Raw genomic sequence first — 17,850 nt, 5'->3', positions numbered from 1 at the left:
TAACCCTTTTTAAAAATGTAATGAGTGGAAGCAGGCAGTTGAATAAAAACAGCAATAATAACAACAAAAGGTAAGCTTTCTGTATGAGAAGAAGCCTCTTGGTTGGAAATCTGCAGGGCCCAGTGTGCTCAGCTTCTCTAAAAGGGTATGAAATAAATAGTCTGTTCTCACTGAAAGTTTGTCCCTGTGCTTTCTGACATCTTCAGTCCCTGTCAGTGTCAAGCTGTTCTGTTTACTGCACCATGGGATGGGGGAGCTCAGCAAGGAGCCACAAGAGTCAGGCAAGGTGATAGAATGTGGCAATAATGCAGCTGGGAGAAGGAGGACTCTTCCTTCATCTTTATCAGCTGAAATAGTTTAGGCTCTGATAGGAACAACTTTTGAATACATGCAGACTCTACTGGCTTTTCTGTTCCCTCCTGCATTCTCTTCAAGAGCTGAAGGAAAGGATGGGAATATGAGAACAGAAGATTAGCAAGTATTTTTGTTAATGCAATGTGTTTGATGAATAAGAAATTCCCTACCTAAACAGGCACAAGTTTTTTGACTGTAAATTCTGTAACTGCAGAGGTAGTACTTAGAAACAATTTTAAACTGACACAGCTTTCTTTCCCAAGAAGTGGAAAATGTATTTTTCTGTAAATATGTGTATCTTATATGCATTACTGTGATCACAGTATGCAAGACATAATAAATTTTGTTCTAAAGCAGCCAGGACTCCATATATGACCTGCTGGAATCTAACTCAAAGCAGTGGGAAGTTTCAGGCCCAAAACATGCTGCACAACAATCTTCATCTGTTGAAAGTTAATTTAAGTGCCCTAAGATAGACATCGCTTTTCTACAAAATAAAGCAAAAAACAGAGTTTTCTTTAAAGCTTTCTAGGCATCACTTTAGATGCAAGGGTATTTAGCAGGTGCCTTGGCTTGATCTATCCATGTTTATGCCAGCATCCAGATGCTGTCAAGGTAAACAGAAGTGACTTGAAATGCTGACCCCCAACCACAGGTTTGTGTAACTACCAAGCGTCGGGTGAATTTTGCCATTTTCTTTTGTGTTTTAGTTTAGTCAGATGAGAACGTGGCCCAGCACACTGCAAGGGAGAAGTGCCTATAGAGCTTGTTTGTCAAAGTTAACAGCATCTCACACCCTCAACGTTTGCAATCTGTCAAGATAGATAAGAGAAATTATGCCCTGAATTGTCCTGTGAATTGCTACATTCTCATTGTGTCCTCTTATTCTGGATAAAGGACAGAGTGAAAACTGTGGGAAAATTTATTGTTTTAACTTTTAAACTGGAAATATCAGGAGTTGTGGCATCCTTTTTTGAAGTCAAGAGCGTGTCTGATATGGGTGAATACCAGGTTTATGCTGTGCAGTTCTTAGAGACTTGTGATGGGTAAATTTCCTGAGCTGCAGGAAGAAGAACTCACCTATGTGCCCATCTTTTGCAGTGGTCACGGCCTGCAACATGGCAGGTGCTGCCATGTACGAGCTGGTACGAGTGGGACACAGTGAGCTGGTGGGGGAGATCATCCGGCTGGAAGGTGATCTGGCAACTGTCCAGGTGTATGAGGAAACTTGTATCCTTTCCACTGCTCCCTCTGTGCTGCCAGATACTCCAGGTTCTGGCAAGGCATCTGTTCTGCATGTAAGTTTTGGTGGTTTGGAGGTGTATCTTACCTTGTGTGGCTGTGTAGCGAGGAGACTTTTTTTGACTGGAAGTCAAAGTGTAACTTAGAATTCAAGTGCATTTTAATGCCTCTTTGTTAAGGCAGTTGACAAGTGTCAAAAATGGCAAAACTAAGCAATATTTTTTGCATCTTTTTTCTTTGCTTTTGATAACTGTGCTTGTATAATGCTTAAATAAGAAATGTGAAGTGGGCAGGATGCCTTTTTCTGGACAGAGTATTTTGCCAAGCATAATAGATTACACTTTTTCTTCTGTAGTAGGCTTACAGTATTTTGGTCCAGCTATGATGCAGCATATATTCTAAAAGCTAGGCAATTTAAAATGTATTTTTTATTACATATGTGAATATATATATATATGACAGAATGTCAGAAAAGAAGTCATAAAACTTGAAGCCAGGCCTCTTTCCTCATCCCAAGGGGGCTGTGTGTATTTGTAGAGCCTAGGAGAAAGGCTGTGCTGGCTCCCTAACCTTGGTTCTGAGGAGCTGGCTGGCAAACTGCTGACTAGGTCCTGTCTCTGCCTAATAATTTATCATTTTAGATGGCATCATTATTGCAGTATTGAGTAGCTTTCCATCAGTACATGGAGCAAGTTTGAGTATAGTTTACTTTTAATGTCCTCTTGAGAGGAAACTTGGTCATAGGCCTCTCTGAAGTCAACTTGTATTAAATGTATTGAATTTGAATAAGTTTTGGAGGTTTTCTTTTGTATTCTAGCAGGCCCTTCTGCCAAGGTGCTGGCCCTTTGCAGAGAAAAGTCCATTGTGCATCTTTGGAGCTTAGGTAGTGCACAGACCTGACAACTTGATACAGGACAGGAGGGCAATAGTGCTGGTCTCAAGACAAAGTCCTTTTAAAATTAGGCTGCTGTTGAAAAAAGCTGTGTAAGGCTCAAGATCAAAACTGTTGTGCTCTCTAAACAAATTCTGAAGTGAAAAATTCCATATTTCTTAACATTATCTGACTTAAACAGCCTAATCTGTTTTCTAGGTTTGAAGATGTAAGAAATGTGTGATGTTTTGTCATCTCACTGCCTGGCACTCCAGTGAACTCGTCTATATCAGCTGACATTAGTTGCCAAGAGCAGTTGACTTGAACAAATGATCGTAAAGTAGAATATTTGTTGCTACTTTGCCTCTGTAGAGAATAGTGAACTTTGCTGCTTGAGCAAACTCAGAATTTAGTATAAAGCCTACATGCTTCTCAAATGGTGTAACATAGGAATAGTATTACCTTAAAGTCAGAAAAGGAGTTTGAGAGTATGATGTGAACCTCATGACCTCTGCCTGGTTTCTTTCCCTTGTTCTGGATGAACTTTTCCTCAGCGAAACTTTAGCTGGTGTCTCTGTAGGAGATCCTGTGCTCCGTACTGGGAAGCCCCTATCAGTGGAACTGGGGCCTGGCATTATGGGAGCTATTTTTGATGGTATCCAGAGACCTCTCTCGGACATCAGCACTCTGACCAAAAGTATCTATATCCCTAGAGGTGTCAACGTGTCAGCTTTGAGCCGAGATGTCAAATGGGACTTCACACCTTCCAAAAATCTGCGGGTAGGTTCTGACAATCCTGTGCTTCCCTCTTGCTCCTCTGCCCTCAGAGCTTAGGCCTGGAACAGTGTGCTAAGGCTGTGAGTGCTGGGACCCGTGGTTAATACTGCATTTATTGAAGTTTGCAAGAAGGAGTGCTAAGAGGTGGTAGTGATGTATGAGACTGGATGGGGATCACCATCCATTACTTGATACGACTTATGGTGTGTTGCTGCTGCATATGAGAAATTTACAGAGTTTTGATGTATTTACCAAACCATAGAGAAACTCATGCAATTGCAGTAAGCATTAGCAGGAGCAGGTGTTACCTGAGCAAAAAGAATGACTGCAGCACACATTTTGCAAATGGTGAAGGTAACCTTAGAGCTGGAAAATGTCATGGCTTTAGCCCTTTGCAGCATCTTTTTTCCAACCCTGCAGGTTAACTTATGCTATCCTTTCTCTTCTTAGCACATTAGGTTGAGAGATGGAAAAGAAACGAGGAAAATTTCTTTTGTCTGTTAGTAATTGTTCCTGTCTGAGCCTTGAAAGTCACTTGAGCATAGGTAGTGTTGCTAGCAATGCTGTTGGAGTAATGAGTTATGTAAATGAGCTACTGTGCTGTAACAAGGAATTTTAAAAGGGGTAATCACAGTGCTAGACTTAATAGCTGTAGTGTTTTTAAAGTTTGTCAAGGTTCTTTTTTAAAAGTTATGACTAATAGACCTGTTCTGATTTTAGATTGGCAGCCACATCACCGGTGGAGATATTTATGGTGTGGTGAATGAAAACTCCCTGATCAAACACAAAATCATGCTGCCCCCACGGAATAGGGGTACAGTTACATACATTGCTCCTCCAGGAAACTATGACACTTCAGTAAGTCTCCCAAGCAGCAGTTGCTGGTATATTTCATGTCTCTTTTATTAGGCTGATGTACTCTTTCTGTTCTGCATGAGGCCAGTTAAAGTGTTTCATGCAACAAGGTATCTGAGTTAATGATCACTTCTGCTACCCTGCCTGCAGGGGTTGCATTATTACTTTGTGAAGCTATTTTCTATGTATATGGCTTCCCAATGGCACTTCACTGTGCCATGTCTGATGACCTCTGTGGGGATCTACAATATCTTATGAATATGTAAAATTCACTTGCTCTTCAAAAGCGTATTTTTAATGTATGCTGTATCTTGCGCTGTTTTCCCCCAGTGGCCTTGTAAATGTGGGAAAGAGCCTTCCCTCGGGAGGTGATGATTGCATGTTGAGGTTCTAAGAGCTCTGTGGTGTTACCAAAGGCCTGTGCAGAGTAGTTAAAATGAGAATTTATGTGCTGGTCCAGCGTGCAGCTGTTTGCTAACTTCACGTGTCTTTCTGTTAGGATGTTGTGTTAGAGCTGGAGTTTGAAGGTGTAAAGGAGAAGTTCACCATGGTGCAGGTGTGGCCTGTACGCCAAGTCCGTCCTGTTACTGAGAAGTTACCAGCCAATCATCCTTTATTAACTGGCCAACGAGTCCTGGATGCCCTCTTCCCGTAAGTACTTCCTTTTATTTTCTACTGTGCAAGAAATCTCTCTTAGGGGGAAGCAGAGGCAGGAGCCCTTAGAGCATTAGGTTTTTTTAACATGTGTCACAGCACAATCTTAAAAAAATATTTAGGTGAACTTCTCGTATTTATTTGGCAGGTGAACTCACTGGTGGAAAAAGGAAGTTTAACAAAACTGTTCTAGTGTATTAATCTAGAAAAAACTGGACATGCATAAACTTAACATAACCATGTCACATCTGCAGAAAGGCTAGAACTTTCAAGCTTGCTATCTTCATTTGAATGCATGAGTAGGATATCTTTCTATGGTCTTAAGGATGTGTAGTTTCCAATGATTTTGAGGTTGTCACTTAGGAAAGCTGTTGCACTTTACTGTAACACAAACTGCTCATTTAAGCAGCTAACTTCTAAGACACTGAATTCAGTTATTTTGGTCCTGAAATATTGTGCTGCTTATTCTATAATGTACAGCTAAGTACATTTGTTCTTTTCTTAGCATTTCCATTCCATTGCTGCTTCCAGCTGTGAAATATGCTGTGTCTCAAGCCCAAAAGTCATGCTGTTGTATCAGTATAAGTCACATACTTCAAGGACAGGAGAAGAAAAGGATGGTTTAATCCCTTGATTTTTTGGTCTAGCAAAATACCTCTGTGTTTCTCACCCAGAACATTGACTGTGACTCCTGTCATTCTGCTTTTGATGAAGGAGTTCTACTGGAAAATATATTCTAAGATGGGAAAGAGCTGTTTTTTAATTCCTTGCAATTCAGAGTCCTTTTTCTTTACTCAGGTGTGTACAAGGGGGTACAACAGCGATTCCTGGGGCATTTGGTTGTGGAAAGACTGTGATCTCGCAGTCTCTTTCAAAGTACTCCAACAGTGATGTCATCATTTATGTAGGCTGTGGAGAAAGAGGAAATGAAATGTCTGAAGTACTGAGAGATTTCCCTGAGGTTAGTATGGAGATTTCATGGAGAGTAAACCTTCCTGGGAAGACTTGATATCATACTGGTACTGTAACCGAGTAAAATATCATGTTGGTAGAGTGACTTGAAAAGATCATCTTGCCTGCCATGAAGCTCTGGCAAAAATCCCTTTTGGCTTGTTCAAGAATTATTTCAGTGGCCCCTCAATAAACATCTGGACTAGTTTTTGGGTGTACCTTCTAAGTTGTTTAAAATAAGCCAGAATGAATGTCAGAGAAGAATTTAGCACAGTTGTAAGCATCTCACCTGTCGCTGGTCATGTCTCTTAACTTGAAGATGCATAGAATATGCAACATCCATTTACAAGTTGCAGGGTGGTGATACAGTTACCAGATATTAGTTTGACTTGTTAAGCTTTGCAATATCTTTTGAATGAAGTAGAAAATACCTTGTTAATAATAATTAAAAAAAAAAAAAAAAACCAACAACCAACAACAACCAAGCAACAGATTTACCAGTCCTTGTACCTGTTACTGTGTTTTAGTGAGGTTGTTGTGCCAGGGTCAGCTAGTATGAACTGTCAGGTAGAAACTTCACTGTCAGAAATAAGGGCTAAAAGGCTTGGGTGTGCTGATTGGTGACAAAGTGGGAAAGTCAAGCTGAGGTAGCCTTGAATATGGTAAATCCCAGGGTATTCATAAGTGGAGTTCTACACAAATGTCAGGGTGTGCATTCTGGTGTTCAGGTGCTTGTAAGGCTTCACTGAGGTTAAAAATGTGGTTTTATGTCCAGTTGTCAAATACTAACTTGGCTTCCTGTAGATGGGGGATAAAAAGCTTTCTAATTTCTAATGGACTTATGACAGCAGGCTAAGAATTTTTAGCTCTTTCAGCCTGGACATCTGAGAGAGGACAATGTGCTTCCTTGTGCAGTGGGTTTGTCATTACTTATTTGAATGGGATCAACAGGGATTTGGCAGTTGCAGAAAATGAGGTGACGCTGAAGCATGTGCATTATAAAATTAAGCTGTGTGCAGTCTGAAAGACAAACCAACATATCCTAAAATTTTGAATCTCATCTCTGCTCTTGGTAGAATAGCTGTGAGGAGAGTATCCTGACACGAGGCAAGTAAAACAGTAAAAAAACCCGAGCAGCAAAAAATTAACAAAAAAACTTGCTACTCTTACAGTTTGGGTGTTTTTCCCTTTCTTGCATTTTAGTTAACAATGGAAGTTGATGGCAAGGTAGAAAGCATCATGAAGAGAACAGCTCTGGTAGCAAATACTTCCAACATGCCCGTGGCTGCCAGAGAAGCCTCCATCTATACTGGTAAGATTTACAAGAGGATAGAAAAAGCTGTGTGTATGAAGCAAGCCATCATGCTGTAGCATTTTCAGTTCCTGAGATGACTATATCAAGAAGCCTGTCTAGTTTCAGAAGTAAACCCTTTCAGACCTTGCCTGCACCAAGTCTTAGTATTGTAATTGAATCTGACTTGCTTGCATATAATTGCCATTTCTGAATATTGAGTAAATTTTTTTATAAGGTGAATTTACTTGGCCAGGACTTGTGTAGGTTTTCTGCATGTGTTAATTCTGCAAACTTTAGGCTTTGACTAGCTTTCTGCTGACATGTACAGCCACTTAATGGACACAAACAGTATTCTCCGAGTTGGCAGACTAATCTTTCCTTTGTAGCCTCTTAAAGGCTTTTTTTAAAGTTCTTTTTTATAAACAGTTGTCAGATAACTCAAAACACGAGTTTTTCTCATTCTTGTATTCTGGTGGTTTGAAAGGGAAGGAGACATTTTACAGTAAGAGGAGTCTTTGTTCATGATTTCAGTGAGAGAGAGAGTAGCATCAGTGACATTGCAGTGTCTCTTCAAAGAAATATATGTGACTGTAAGATGAGTCTGAGTGGTTCATAACCAAAAATGAGGTGAGAAGTAAACAGCAACAGCAAAAAAAAAAAAAAGAGACAGTGGAGACATAAGCGGGAAGAAGGAGTTACTTCTGTTGTCTGTTTCCATCAAAATGTAAACTCAAATAATTAGGTTTATTTACATATTTATGATGCTATATAAGCATAGAATTCCTTTCTACACTGTATCCTGCAGCACCCTGTTGTCTTTGTTGCAGGAATCACCCTGTCCGAGTATTTCCGGGATATGGGCTACCATGTCAGTATGATGGCAGACTCTACTTCCCGATGGGCTGAGGCCCTCAGGGAAATCTCAGGGCGACTGGCTGAAATGCCAGCTGGTGAGTAGTCTTTCCTCAGTCTAGTCTTGTAAATGCAGCCTTTCAAACTCTGAGCCTTTGACTGAATCTCTGTGTGTTGGTGTTTGCAGACAGTGGTTATCCAGCCTACCTCGGTGCCCGTCTGGCCTCTTTCTACGAGCGAGCCGGGAGAGTGAAGTGTCTGGGAAATCCTGAGAGGGAAGGCAGCGTCAGCATTGTTGGAGCGTGAGTGTTGCGTTGCTTTGCCTCTGCACCAGCTGCACTTCTTCCTCACTGTTTTGTATGGCACTTTTTTCCTTTTGGTCTCATTGCTCTGTGCAGCTACAAAACTTAAAAGTATGGGAATGAGTAGGTAGATAGTCTCTGTTCACCCAGAACTGCTGCTGAATTGTGTGTGGGGGCAGAAGGAATGAATGTGGACAGGTAGCTCTGTGGAATCACAGGCCCAGCAATCGGATCAAGTAGCTCAGGCAAGAATGTCATTAGAGCTCTCTGAAAAGTATGTCAAACCATGCTCAGAGCAGGAAAGAAGGGGCAGTTAGAGCAGCAGTGTGTGCACTTGGGGGCATAATGAATCATCACTCTCATGCTCAAATAGAGTAGAATTCCATGGAGCGGTGTGTCTCAGGCTGCGATGTGTTGTGAGAAGCATGTTGCCTGCAAGCATTCTCTTAGGTGATACTGGTTTGTGTATCATACCGTGGGCAAAGTGGATTCCCTGTGTTTTCAGTAGGGCCCCTGGCATCTGCAAAAACACCCAGAGCTGATTTTTTGCTCTGCTCAGTTCTACTGTTCACAACATACATACATGAGGGATTTCTGCTTTTGAGATTGGAAGACTGTTTTTTTTTATCTCTGGGAAGGCAAGACCATTGGAGTGTCAAGCACAAATGAAGTAGTTACTGTATAGGTGAATATCAAAAATAATTTCAAATTGGCATATTGTTTTCTGTAAAATCACTGCACTGTGTATTCATGATGTTCTATCAGCACTCTTGCTGAATCTGTTCCAGTTGAGACAGGTTTGATGATCCAAGCTGGAGTTACTACCTGGAGCTAATGTGACTGAAATTACACCTTAATACTGTCAATCAGTCACTGATGTAACTATTTCATGGTATGCTTGATATTACCCCTGTGTGGGTTGGCATGAAGCGCTTTGTGCAAACATATTGCCATCTGTTATTTACTTGAAATCATGTTGATTTTTCTGGTTTCTCTGCACTGAGCTGTGCAGTCAGTCATATGTTCAGTACTTCAGTTTGAACTGTGAAAGCGACTCTGATAATCTTTCCCTATCTCTTCCTGCTCAGTGTCTCTCCCCCAGGTGGTGACTTCTCTGATCCTGTCACATCTGCTACCTTGGGCATTGTTCAGGTACGTCCCACAGTGTTGCAGCTCTTCTGTCCACTTTGTTTTACTCCAAATGATTGTACTTCAGCACATTTGTGCCAGCGGCTGGCGTGAGAAAGCTTTGATTTGACACAGGCAGCATTGTAGGGTGTTTTGGAAAATGTTCTAACACTGTGAAAGGTGACATTGTGAGATGGTCTCAAACTTATGTGTTTGAGATCCCTTTGGAAGAGGGAGTGAAGGCAGCAACTCCTTCCAATACTGCCTGCTCAGGGATAAATGTGTGCTTTCTAAGTGCTGCCAATTGAGCTGCACTGCAAATGTATCTTTTCCAGCTGAGACGGAAAGCAGGCCACTCTTAATATATGTGCATTGAAACCACAAAAAATCCTCAGAGAAGTTGACTGGGAGTGTCTTGCAACTGTATGCAGTTTTGGGAAAAGCAGTTACGTCTATTCGGTCTCCACTTTACGTAGACTCCAATATTGACATTGCTATGACTAACTGCTCCCTCATGAGCAGTCTCAAGCTGAATAAATTGAACTCAGCTTAGAAGTTGTATCATTTTTTGAGAAGTGTTATTTGAATGTCACTGCTATAGTTAACAGGCTCCCAGGCTTCCATTTGTGAAGCCTTTGCCATGCTGCATTAACTCCAACTTACTTACTTGCTCTATTTTTTTTTTTTTTTTAATTACCTTCAATTATTTTAGTTTACTTTTGATTTGGAGAGCTGATTGACCTTTCTGGCTTCTGGCAGGTTTTCTGGGGCCTGGATAAGAAGCTGGCCCAGCGCAAACACTTCCCATCTGTGAACTGGCTGATCAGCTACAGCAAATACACACGAGCCCTGGATGAGTACTATGACAAGCATTTCACAGAATTTGTCCCTCTCAGGACAAAGGCCAAAGAGATCCTACAGGAGGAAGAGGACCTTGCAGAGATTGTGCAGCTTGTTGGGAAGGTGAGTGACCAGATGTGGGGTCATTGAGCCATCCTCCATTTCCTTATGGTTACTGCAGGCTTTTGACCTTGTCTTAGAGCGGACCTGATGGATACCACATTGTACACAAAAGATCACTGGGAGATGTCAGACTCTCTCACCTCAAACTATGTTTTATTCCAGCTTTCCTACATGTTGTTTGACTTCTAATGACAAATAGTTTTTCAGATTTGCTAAACCTTGGCTTGGTGTTACTTTTCTCATGTAAATGATACTGAGACATCTACTGTTTGCTTTAAAGTTCACTTGCTTCAGTGTTCTAGTATTGCTGAAATGCCCATTGCTGCAACTTGAAGTACTTTTCCATTGGAAGCAGTCTTTGTAGAGAAATTATGCAAACCCATCTGTACTGTTGAAGTCATCTGAAGTCATCAGTTTATTAGAAACCATGTTGCCAGCTGCAGGACAGAGGTGTTGGCATTTACAAGTTGGCCTGTAGAAACAATGTGAAGTCTGCTTTTTAAAGAACTTGTGATTATATGTTTTTTTCTTTGGAAACCTGTGACATATGGCTCCATTTTGCAGGCATTCTTTAATTTCCTTTTTTCACTTCAATGTTTTGAAGAGAAAGCTAAACTTGGACAGGAAAATTTCCATTGAAAGCTCTCAGAAAGGACCCAGTGAAAAATGTGTTTCAGCTTATCACTGTAAATATGATAATTGGCAGGTTCCTGGCATATACTTGACAGTAGTTTAATTCTGTGATGTTCAGATGAGCTATTATGATTTACAGAGCTGTAGTAGTGTGTAGTAACATGTGTTAAGTACAGTTACATGAAGGAAGTTTTCTCACGGTGCTCTGTCTCTTCACTGATGTTCTAGTCCAACCAAGACGAGACCTGTCATCAGATCTTGCCTAGTAGAGCTCTCTTCTCTTGATGTGTCTTTGAAGAAAAGGAAATGGGGTCATAGGACTTTCTGCAGTTCTCTATTTACAAAACCATCTTCTAAAAGAGTGGTTTGCAAAGCAGAGTAGGATTGGGTCCTTGGTATGGAAGGGATATTCATAAGTCAGTACTTGTGACTAGGCATTGTTCTCACGATAGAATTACTGGAACTGGCGATTTTTTTTCTCAGAAATGTTATCTTTGACAGCTACTTTCTTTCTGGGCTTGGCTAACAACTGCAGCAAACCTTTAGAAAGGGGGAATTGTGAAAGTACAGTCAGTGTATTTTTTTCTTTTTAGCTCTGAATTCTGTTAGTCTCCTCATGAAAGAAGGTCCAAACTTCCTGTCTAGAAAGCAAGTTGGGCTACGTAAAGCTCAATCAGGCCCCTTTAGCAAAAGGATGATGTGATGGAAAAGAGCAACCTGTGGTGCCAAGAGCAGCAGTGTGCAGCTGTTGTCGCTGTCCTGTGGAGTATGAGAGGCATTTTCATCAACTCCTTTTCTTTTCTTGAATGCCAGGTGGGAAAAGGACATTGGTAACAGTGCAGACTAGTACCAAATCCTTTAGCTTGCTTCTTGATCTAGCATGCTGAGATCTAGTCTTTCTTCCATAAGGGTTGAGGAAGGTAATTATTAATTTCTCTTTATGTAGGAGGGTGATGTTTCAGTGTATCTCATAGCAAAGCCATGTGCATTTTGCGTGTCTGGTGGCTTTTCCATTGTCTTAAACAGTGGGAAGGAAGTTCCCTTTATCATCAGGTAGACCTAAAGCAGACTTACTGACTGTTTGGCCCATCTTAATCTGGCAATCAGTTAAATTGGCTGTTCTATAGTAGGGAGTGAAAAATACCCAAAAGACAGAGTTCTGCTTAATCCTGTTTTAGGAGGGTGGGAAGACAGGTACTGAAAGACAGGTCAGAACATACAGTGTCTTCATGGACTTGGGTACTAAATTAACTATTTACCCTTACTTTTTTAGGCTTCCTTGGCAGAAACAGATAAAATTACCTTGGAGGTTGCCAAGCTGATAAAAGATGACTTCTTGCAGCAGAATGGTTACACGCCTTATGACAGGTGAGATCTGACTGGCCACTGCCCTCTTAGTCCTGTGCAGTCTGGATTGATACAGTTATTTTACATGGAAGCTGACCAGTGCAGAAATTAATGTTACTGTCTGTAAAGAAGTGAAAGAACTGTGCTTAGGTAGCCCATTCAACAGTGCATTCACATTGTGTTACCCAAGGCATGCAGACTCCTTCTGAAGACAGAACCCTTTGGGGTTCCCAGGTCCTCCTCTATTGTTCTGTTAGCCAATGTTTCTGCAGTAGCATGTCTGAGGAGGAGGACAGGACTGCTTTATTTTCACAGACAACATCCAAAGTCTTCCTGTTTATTCCATCAATACGCAGGGGACTGCAAGAATCTGCTTTCAGTTACTATTGCATAATTCTTGAGTAAGTTTGATCCATCAAAAAAAACCCTTACTCTCTCCCTAGTGAACTCCTCTTCTCTTCTTTCTGTGCTCTTGTGTTTTAACAGCCTGACAAGGGGCCTTTTTGTACTTCATCTCACTCCCCAGCCCAGGTAGATCAGAAAGTCTCAAGTACTTCATCACTAGAAATGTAGACATCCATCATTTTGTAACACTGTGTGCCTTTGATCAGGTTACTAGGACAGGTATGTGTGTATGCTATAGGAAGCACAGGAAGTAGCACATAAATAATAATGAGGTACCTTTTATGGCACTCACCTACCTATTAAAAATGGAACTGCACGAAGTGTTCTTGTCTTAGAGAAACTCCTTTTTCCTTTGAACAAAGAAACTTGCAGAGCTGTCAACCCAGCCTGTTAGGAAGAAGCCTGCTCCCTTGATGGACAAAACAGGAAGGAGGATTTCTGTTGGCTGCTCACTGTTTTCCTTTACTTGTTAGCATTGGCACATATTGAAATGTGAGATTTGTAGAGCAGCAGTTCCTGTTCACTTCTGTTTTGCTTGAATGTTTGGGTACTGCTTCAGAAACCTCAACTTCAATCAGCTTCAGGATAATTGTCTTGGCATGCAATTTGACTATTTAAAAATGTGAGACCTAATTAAGGCAGCACCTCTCCTTTGGCAGTATACATTAAATTCCCTGGAGTAAAGCAGGCTGGCACTCTTTCTGTCAGGGGAGAATGCTGTTAACTGTTCCAAGATGCCTGACAGGTCCTCCTCTATTCCATCAGATTCTGCCCTTTCTATAAAACAGTGGGAATGCTTTCCAACATGATTGCATTTTATGACATGGCACGCCGTGCTGTAGAAACCACAGCTCAGAGTGACAATAAGATCACGTGGTCCATCATCCGAGAGAACATGAGCGAAATCCTCTACAGACTTACCTCCATGAAGTTCAAGGTATGTTTGTAAGGAAGTGGGTTGTCCTGCTTCTTGTGAGCTTCCAGGGCCTCTGAAAGATTGACTCAGTGGTGTTTACCAGAGACCTTTGATAAAGGTCTGTGAACAGAGACTCTTTGCTATCATTTTGAAGGCAGTAAAGAATTGGTTTGTGAGCACAGGAATGGTTAGTGCTGAAATCCAGTCAGGTGATGCTGACTGCACAGCCTTGGCAACCCCACCTTCAGCACTCTTTTGTGTTACGTATAGTCACGGTAACAGTACAAGCATGTTTTCCAGTTTGCTTTGGGGGTTTTGTGATAAAATTCTGTAAAAATATTATGACATGTTCTAAGGAGACTATTATCAGAGAGAAGCAGCCTGAGGCCAAACATGGGACATGTCATATGTTACTGCAGGAGCGTTTCTTTCCTTAAGTTACATTAACATTTCTATCATTCAGTTTCTCCTAGATTTCTGCTTCAGGCTGCTTATACCTGTCTCTAATATAAAAGAGAGTGCTGGAAGTGGGGAGAGGAAGGGAGGAGTAACTTTAGCATGGGCTTAAGACAAAACAGGTGGATTGGAGCACCTGCTCTGGGTAACTTCAGTAGGATCATTTTAGGGTACAGCTTTACTAAAACTCATCCAGAGCATGCTGGTGTAGCAGTTACTGGTAGGACAGTAGTAACCTGTGATACTGACTGATCTCCTCTCTGAAATGTAATGCTTACTCTGTTAAAACTCATGTAAGTCAATACTGCAAATCTTCAGAGAACAAGTAGCATTGGATTAAATATGTTTAGAATTAAATGTTGTGCCATGCCAATGTATTCTGTTCCTACAGGGTACTGGCTTGTTTCTGCAGTAAGTGGGTTCCTGGTATATATTCTCAACGCATCAAGAACACAACAAGATGCCCTTGAGGACATGAGCTTCTTTGAGAGCTGTTTATGTCGATAGAATAATTAAAACACTCCCTACAAACCCTGGCCCACCAGCAGGCACTTTCAGTACAGCAGAGCAGTGGACAGCATGGCTGAGAAAGGGAATCCAGAGAGTGAATGAATATATGTTAAGTGGAGCTGGACCTCTTATAGTTATGATAGGAAAATTATATTCCCCAGGTAACAGACTGACAGGTGTGAGGATTCAGATGTCCTGCATCCTGTGGTTTGGGTACTTTGGAGAGAATGTAAGAAGTAGTGCATCCACACATGTAAGACCTCAGTGTTTACCAAGAGTTGCACTGACCCAGAAGATCTTAGCACTCAGAGGAGCATGGTGAAGATGTTGAACAGATTTCACAGCCTGACAGTTAATGCTTCTTGCGGAGAAAACCTTGCAGCCTCAGAGCAAACCTGATAATTAGATTTTTTGCCTTTGTCTTTCATGTCTCTTCACTGGAGGTTTTTATGATTACACAATACATTTTAATTTGAACCAAACAACCTCTAAGTAATTGCAGAGTAACTCTTCCACTTACTGGGGATGCACTGCATTTGGTGTGGGTATAGGAGCTCGTATTAATCACTGCAGGTCTTAAATCTCATAGCATTAACCAAGACCCTCAGTATTTTGACTGCTTTCTAATCAGTTGCTTTACAGTGCAGTAACCACTGCTCATGAAAAAAAATCTCTTTCCAGTACCCATTCTGCCTGCTCACCAATGTGGGAAGAGAATGAGATAGAAACCCTGTGGCTGTTGGTGAGACAGACAGGATGCAAAGACAGAGCTACAATGCCTGCTCTGCATTTGGCAAGTGTTAATCCTGACGTCAAGAGGTTACAGCAGTGGCAAACCAGGGCTGACTTAAATACCATGGGCTTTTCCTGATGGATCTGTTTACTTGCTGTGTTCTTTCAGGACCCTGTCAAAGATGGTGAAACAAAAATCAAGGCGGACTATGCTCAACTGTTTGAGGATATGCAGAATGCATTTCGCAGTCTGGAAGACTAGACTCAACCTCTGTGACCACTCCAGTTTGTCCTCTCAGTTCCTCATCTCAGCTCCTCTGCTTCCCTACCTTACAAGAATGATGCAACAGTACTTGAGTTGATAAATAACCCTGTTTCCCCCGTTCATACTCAGAGAGTGTCTTTACAAAAAACATTCCTCTTAGTTTGTATTTGGCATTGCTTTGTGTGTCTGAAGTGGTGAGTGATGTGTGAATGGGCTTGGCTGAGTGAAGAAATGCTGTTGTACACTTCTAGGGTGGGAAAAATTTCACCTTTCCTCTCCCAGCTCTCCTAGTAACCAGTCTTTCACCTCAGGCTGTAACCAGTTGAGCTGCACTGGCAGAGGAGGTGTAGGTCTTCATGCAGTCATGCAGTACATTGCAAGCTGGCAGTGGGAAGGGCATTTACACCTGCCTCTTTGCTAAGTGACTATCAGACATAGAACTCTCTGTTCTCAAACAGAATTTTTGACCATATTCTGATGACATGTTGATACAACCAAAAATTCTTCACTACTCTGTAATTTCTGAGTCTCTCAGCTGAGTCTTTTGGTACTGAAATGAGGTAGTTCTGGTCCTCTTCAAGAAGGGACTAACTAGAAGATAAGCATATACAAGCAACTGGTATAATTTTGTACACTGGAGAAATACCAGAGAAATAGTTTTATCTTCCTACTTAATACAGATAGGACTGTTGGACTCAGCATAAGCTAAAATCAAAGCCACAGGTGCTCAGCTTCCAGTAGGATTTTACCTTCTTGGCTCCCATTCATCCTGTAAGATTTCCTGACACTCAGCTGCTTTACTTTGTGAAGCTTGTGATGCTGCCATGTACTGCAGGGCATGGTTGGCAAGGTACAGTGATGCCACACGTGCTGACCACAGCGTGGTCCTTTCTTGGTGGTGCTCAGCCAGTGCAGTTGCCCCCAGTGCAATGCCCAGGTTATGCCAAGGAAAGGAAAGCACATGCTTAGCCTTCTTCCTCCACCTGTGCTCACCTGGTCTGTTGGGTGGTGGCACAGAAGGTCCCCAGTTCTTGTGTAAGAGGAATGTATGATGCTCAGCTGGGGGCAGGGGATGAATGGGGGAAGGTTGACGAGTACAAAATGTATTTACTCCTGCCTTGTTGATTACGATGCAAGAGAAACCAATGGCTCTGGTCTTCTGCTCTGTGCTCTGTCAAGCAGCTGAAACTGCTGTCTCTTGGGCTTTTTTATTGGTAAAACTAGACTGAGATGAGGAATGAGCAGACTGCAGCCTTTCTGTCAAACTCCCCGAGCCCAGCACTCATCCCATTGCTCGAGAGTGCAAGAGAGAGAGATGCTGGCATCCTCTCCAGTCTCTCCCTCTCAATTGTGTCAGGTGGCATCCTGTGCCCAGCTGGGTGCCAGCTGCCACCTACTGCTTTGTTAGTCCTGAGACAGCACCTGTTGTTGGTGACACTGTGCCTGCGTGAGCGTTAATTCTGCACTGAAGTATTTCCAGTGGCGCCAGCTTTGAAGAGTAGTGATGCAAAGGGATCTTGTGCTACGGACCAAATGCTGCCACTTCCATTATGGTATCAACCCACTGTCTGTCAGGGGAGAGCCCAGCTGAAACTTAAAGGGATTGACTATTTTTGGTTCTCCCGAAAAGAAACTGCTCCTCCAGCTGATATTCTGGTAGTGAACGCTTAAGTTTACAGCTCACTAAACTTTTGGTGTATGCTGCTTATTTTATCAACGAGCATGTGTGAATGAGTAGTCACCATCCAAGCCCTTGCTGGGCTCATCGTTTGTACCCTTCACCACTGTACAATGTAGCATTTCATGCTAGAAACCAGATGTTCTTATCTCTTTAAATAGAGGATGTTATAAACTTTACAGAAGATGTCTAAGATAATGCAGTTCTAATATTTATTGTGCTGTACCTGGCCCTGAAGTGTGACCAGTTCAAAGTTTCATATATATTTTTGTCCTTTTTGTTTTGTGTCTGTTTTCAGTGTTGAGATTCTGATGTTCACTGTGTCCTGCAAGTCCTCCTTCCACAGCTGTGGGAGGAACTACAACATGGGCAGAACCCCACCACCTACTTTATCTTGTATATTTCATAATGTACGTTGCTGGAAATTGTGTAAAAAAATAAATTAAAAAAATTGTTCAAGTCAATGAAAATAAAATTGATTTAAATTAGGTTTTATCTGTCCTATTTTCTTATGTCAAACCAAACCTATGCCACAGTGGTGTACACAGCAGCCCATCACAAAAGGTGACAGCTTGCTTAGAAAAAATTACTTCATCACTTTAGGGATTTCTTCAAAACTGCAAGCAGTAATTTGGCATGGACTCTTTACTTCAGTTCTCCCATTC

At 41.7% G+C, this 17,850-nt stretch overlaps 1 protein-coding gene across 2 annotated transcripts in view; it reads left to right on the top strand.

Annotated features, from left to right (window-relative positions):
• ATP6V1A (ATPase H+ transporting V1 subunit A) overlaps window positions 1-17,675 on the top strand; it is a 30,594-nt gene extending 12,919 nt beyond the window's left edge. For both annotated transcript variants that reach the window (XM_068181909.1, XM_068181910.1), the window contains exons 3-15: window positions 1,456-1,584; window positions 3,033-3,247; window positions 3,965-4,102; window positions 4,599-4,750; window positions 5,552-5,714; window positions 6,908-7,016; window positions 7,826-7,948; window positions 8,038-8,152; window positions 9,241-9,304; window positions 10,040-10,243; window positions 12,150-12,244; window positions 13,394-13,565; window positions 15,412-17,675. In XM_068181909.1, coding sequence (XP_068038010.1) covers window positions 1,456-1,584; window positions 3,033-3,247; window positions 3,965-4,102; window positions 4,599-4,750; window positions 5,552-5,714; window positions 6,908-7,016; window positions 7,826-7,948; window positions 8,038-8,152; window positions 9,241-9,304; window positions 10,040-10,243; window positions 12,150-12,244; window positions 13,394-13,565; window positions 15,412-15,504 — 1,772 coding nt within the window. In that variant the 3' untranslated portion in view covers window positions 15,505-17,675. The remainder of the gene's footprint in view (window positions 1-1,455; window positions 1,585-3,032; window positions 3,248-3,964; window positions 4,103-4,598; window positions 4,751-5,551; window positions 5,715-6,907; window positions 7,017-7,825; window positions 7,949-8,037; window positions 8,153-9,240; window positions 9,305-10,039; window positions 10,244-12,149; window positions 12,245-13,393; window positions 13,566-15,411) is intronic.
• The last annotated feature ends 175 nt before the right edge of the window (window positions 17,676-17,850 follow it).

The sequence above is a fragment of the Anomalospiza imberbis genome, chromosome 2 (assembly GCF_031753505.1).
Source record: "Anomalospiza imberbis isolate Cuckoo-Finch-1a 21T00152 chromosome 2, ASM3175350v1, whole genome shotgun sequence".
Lineage (NCBI taxonomy): Eukaryota > Metazoa > Chordata > Aves > Passeriformes > Viduidae > Anomalospiza > Anomalospiza imberbis.
This window is presented reverse-complemented; position numbering and strand designations above follow the sequence as displayed.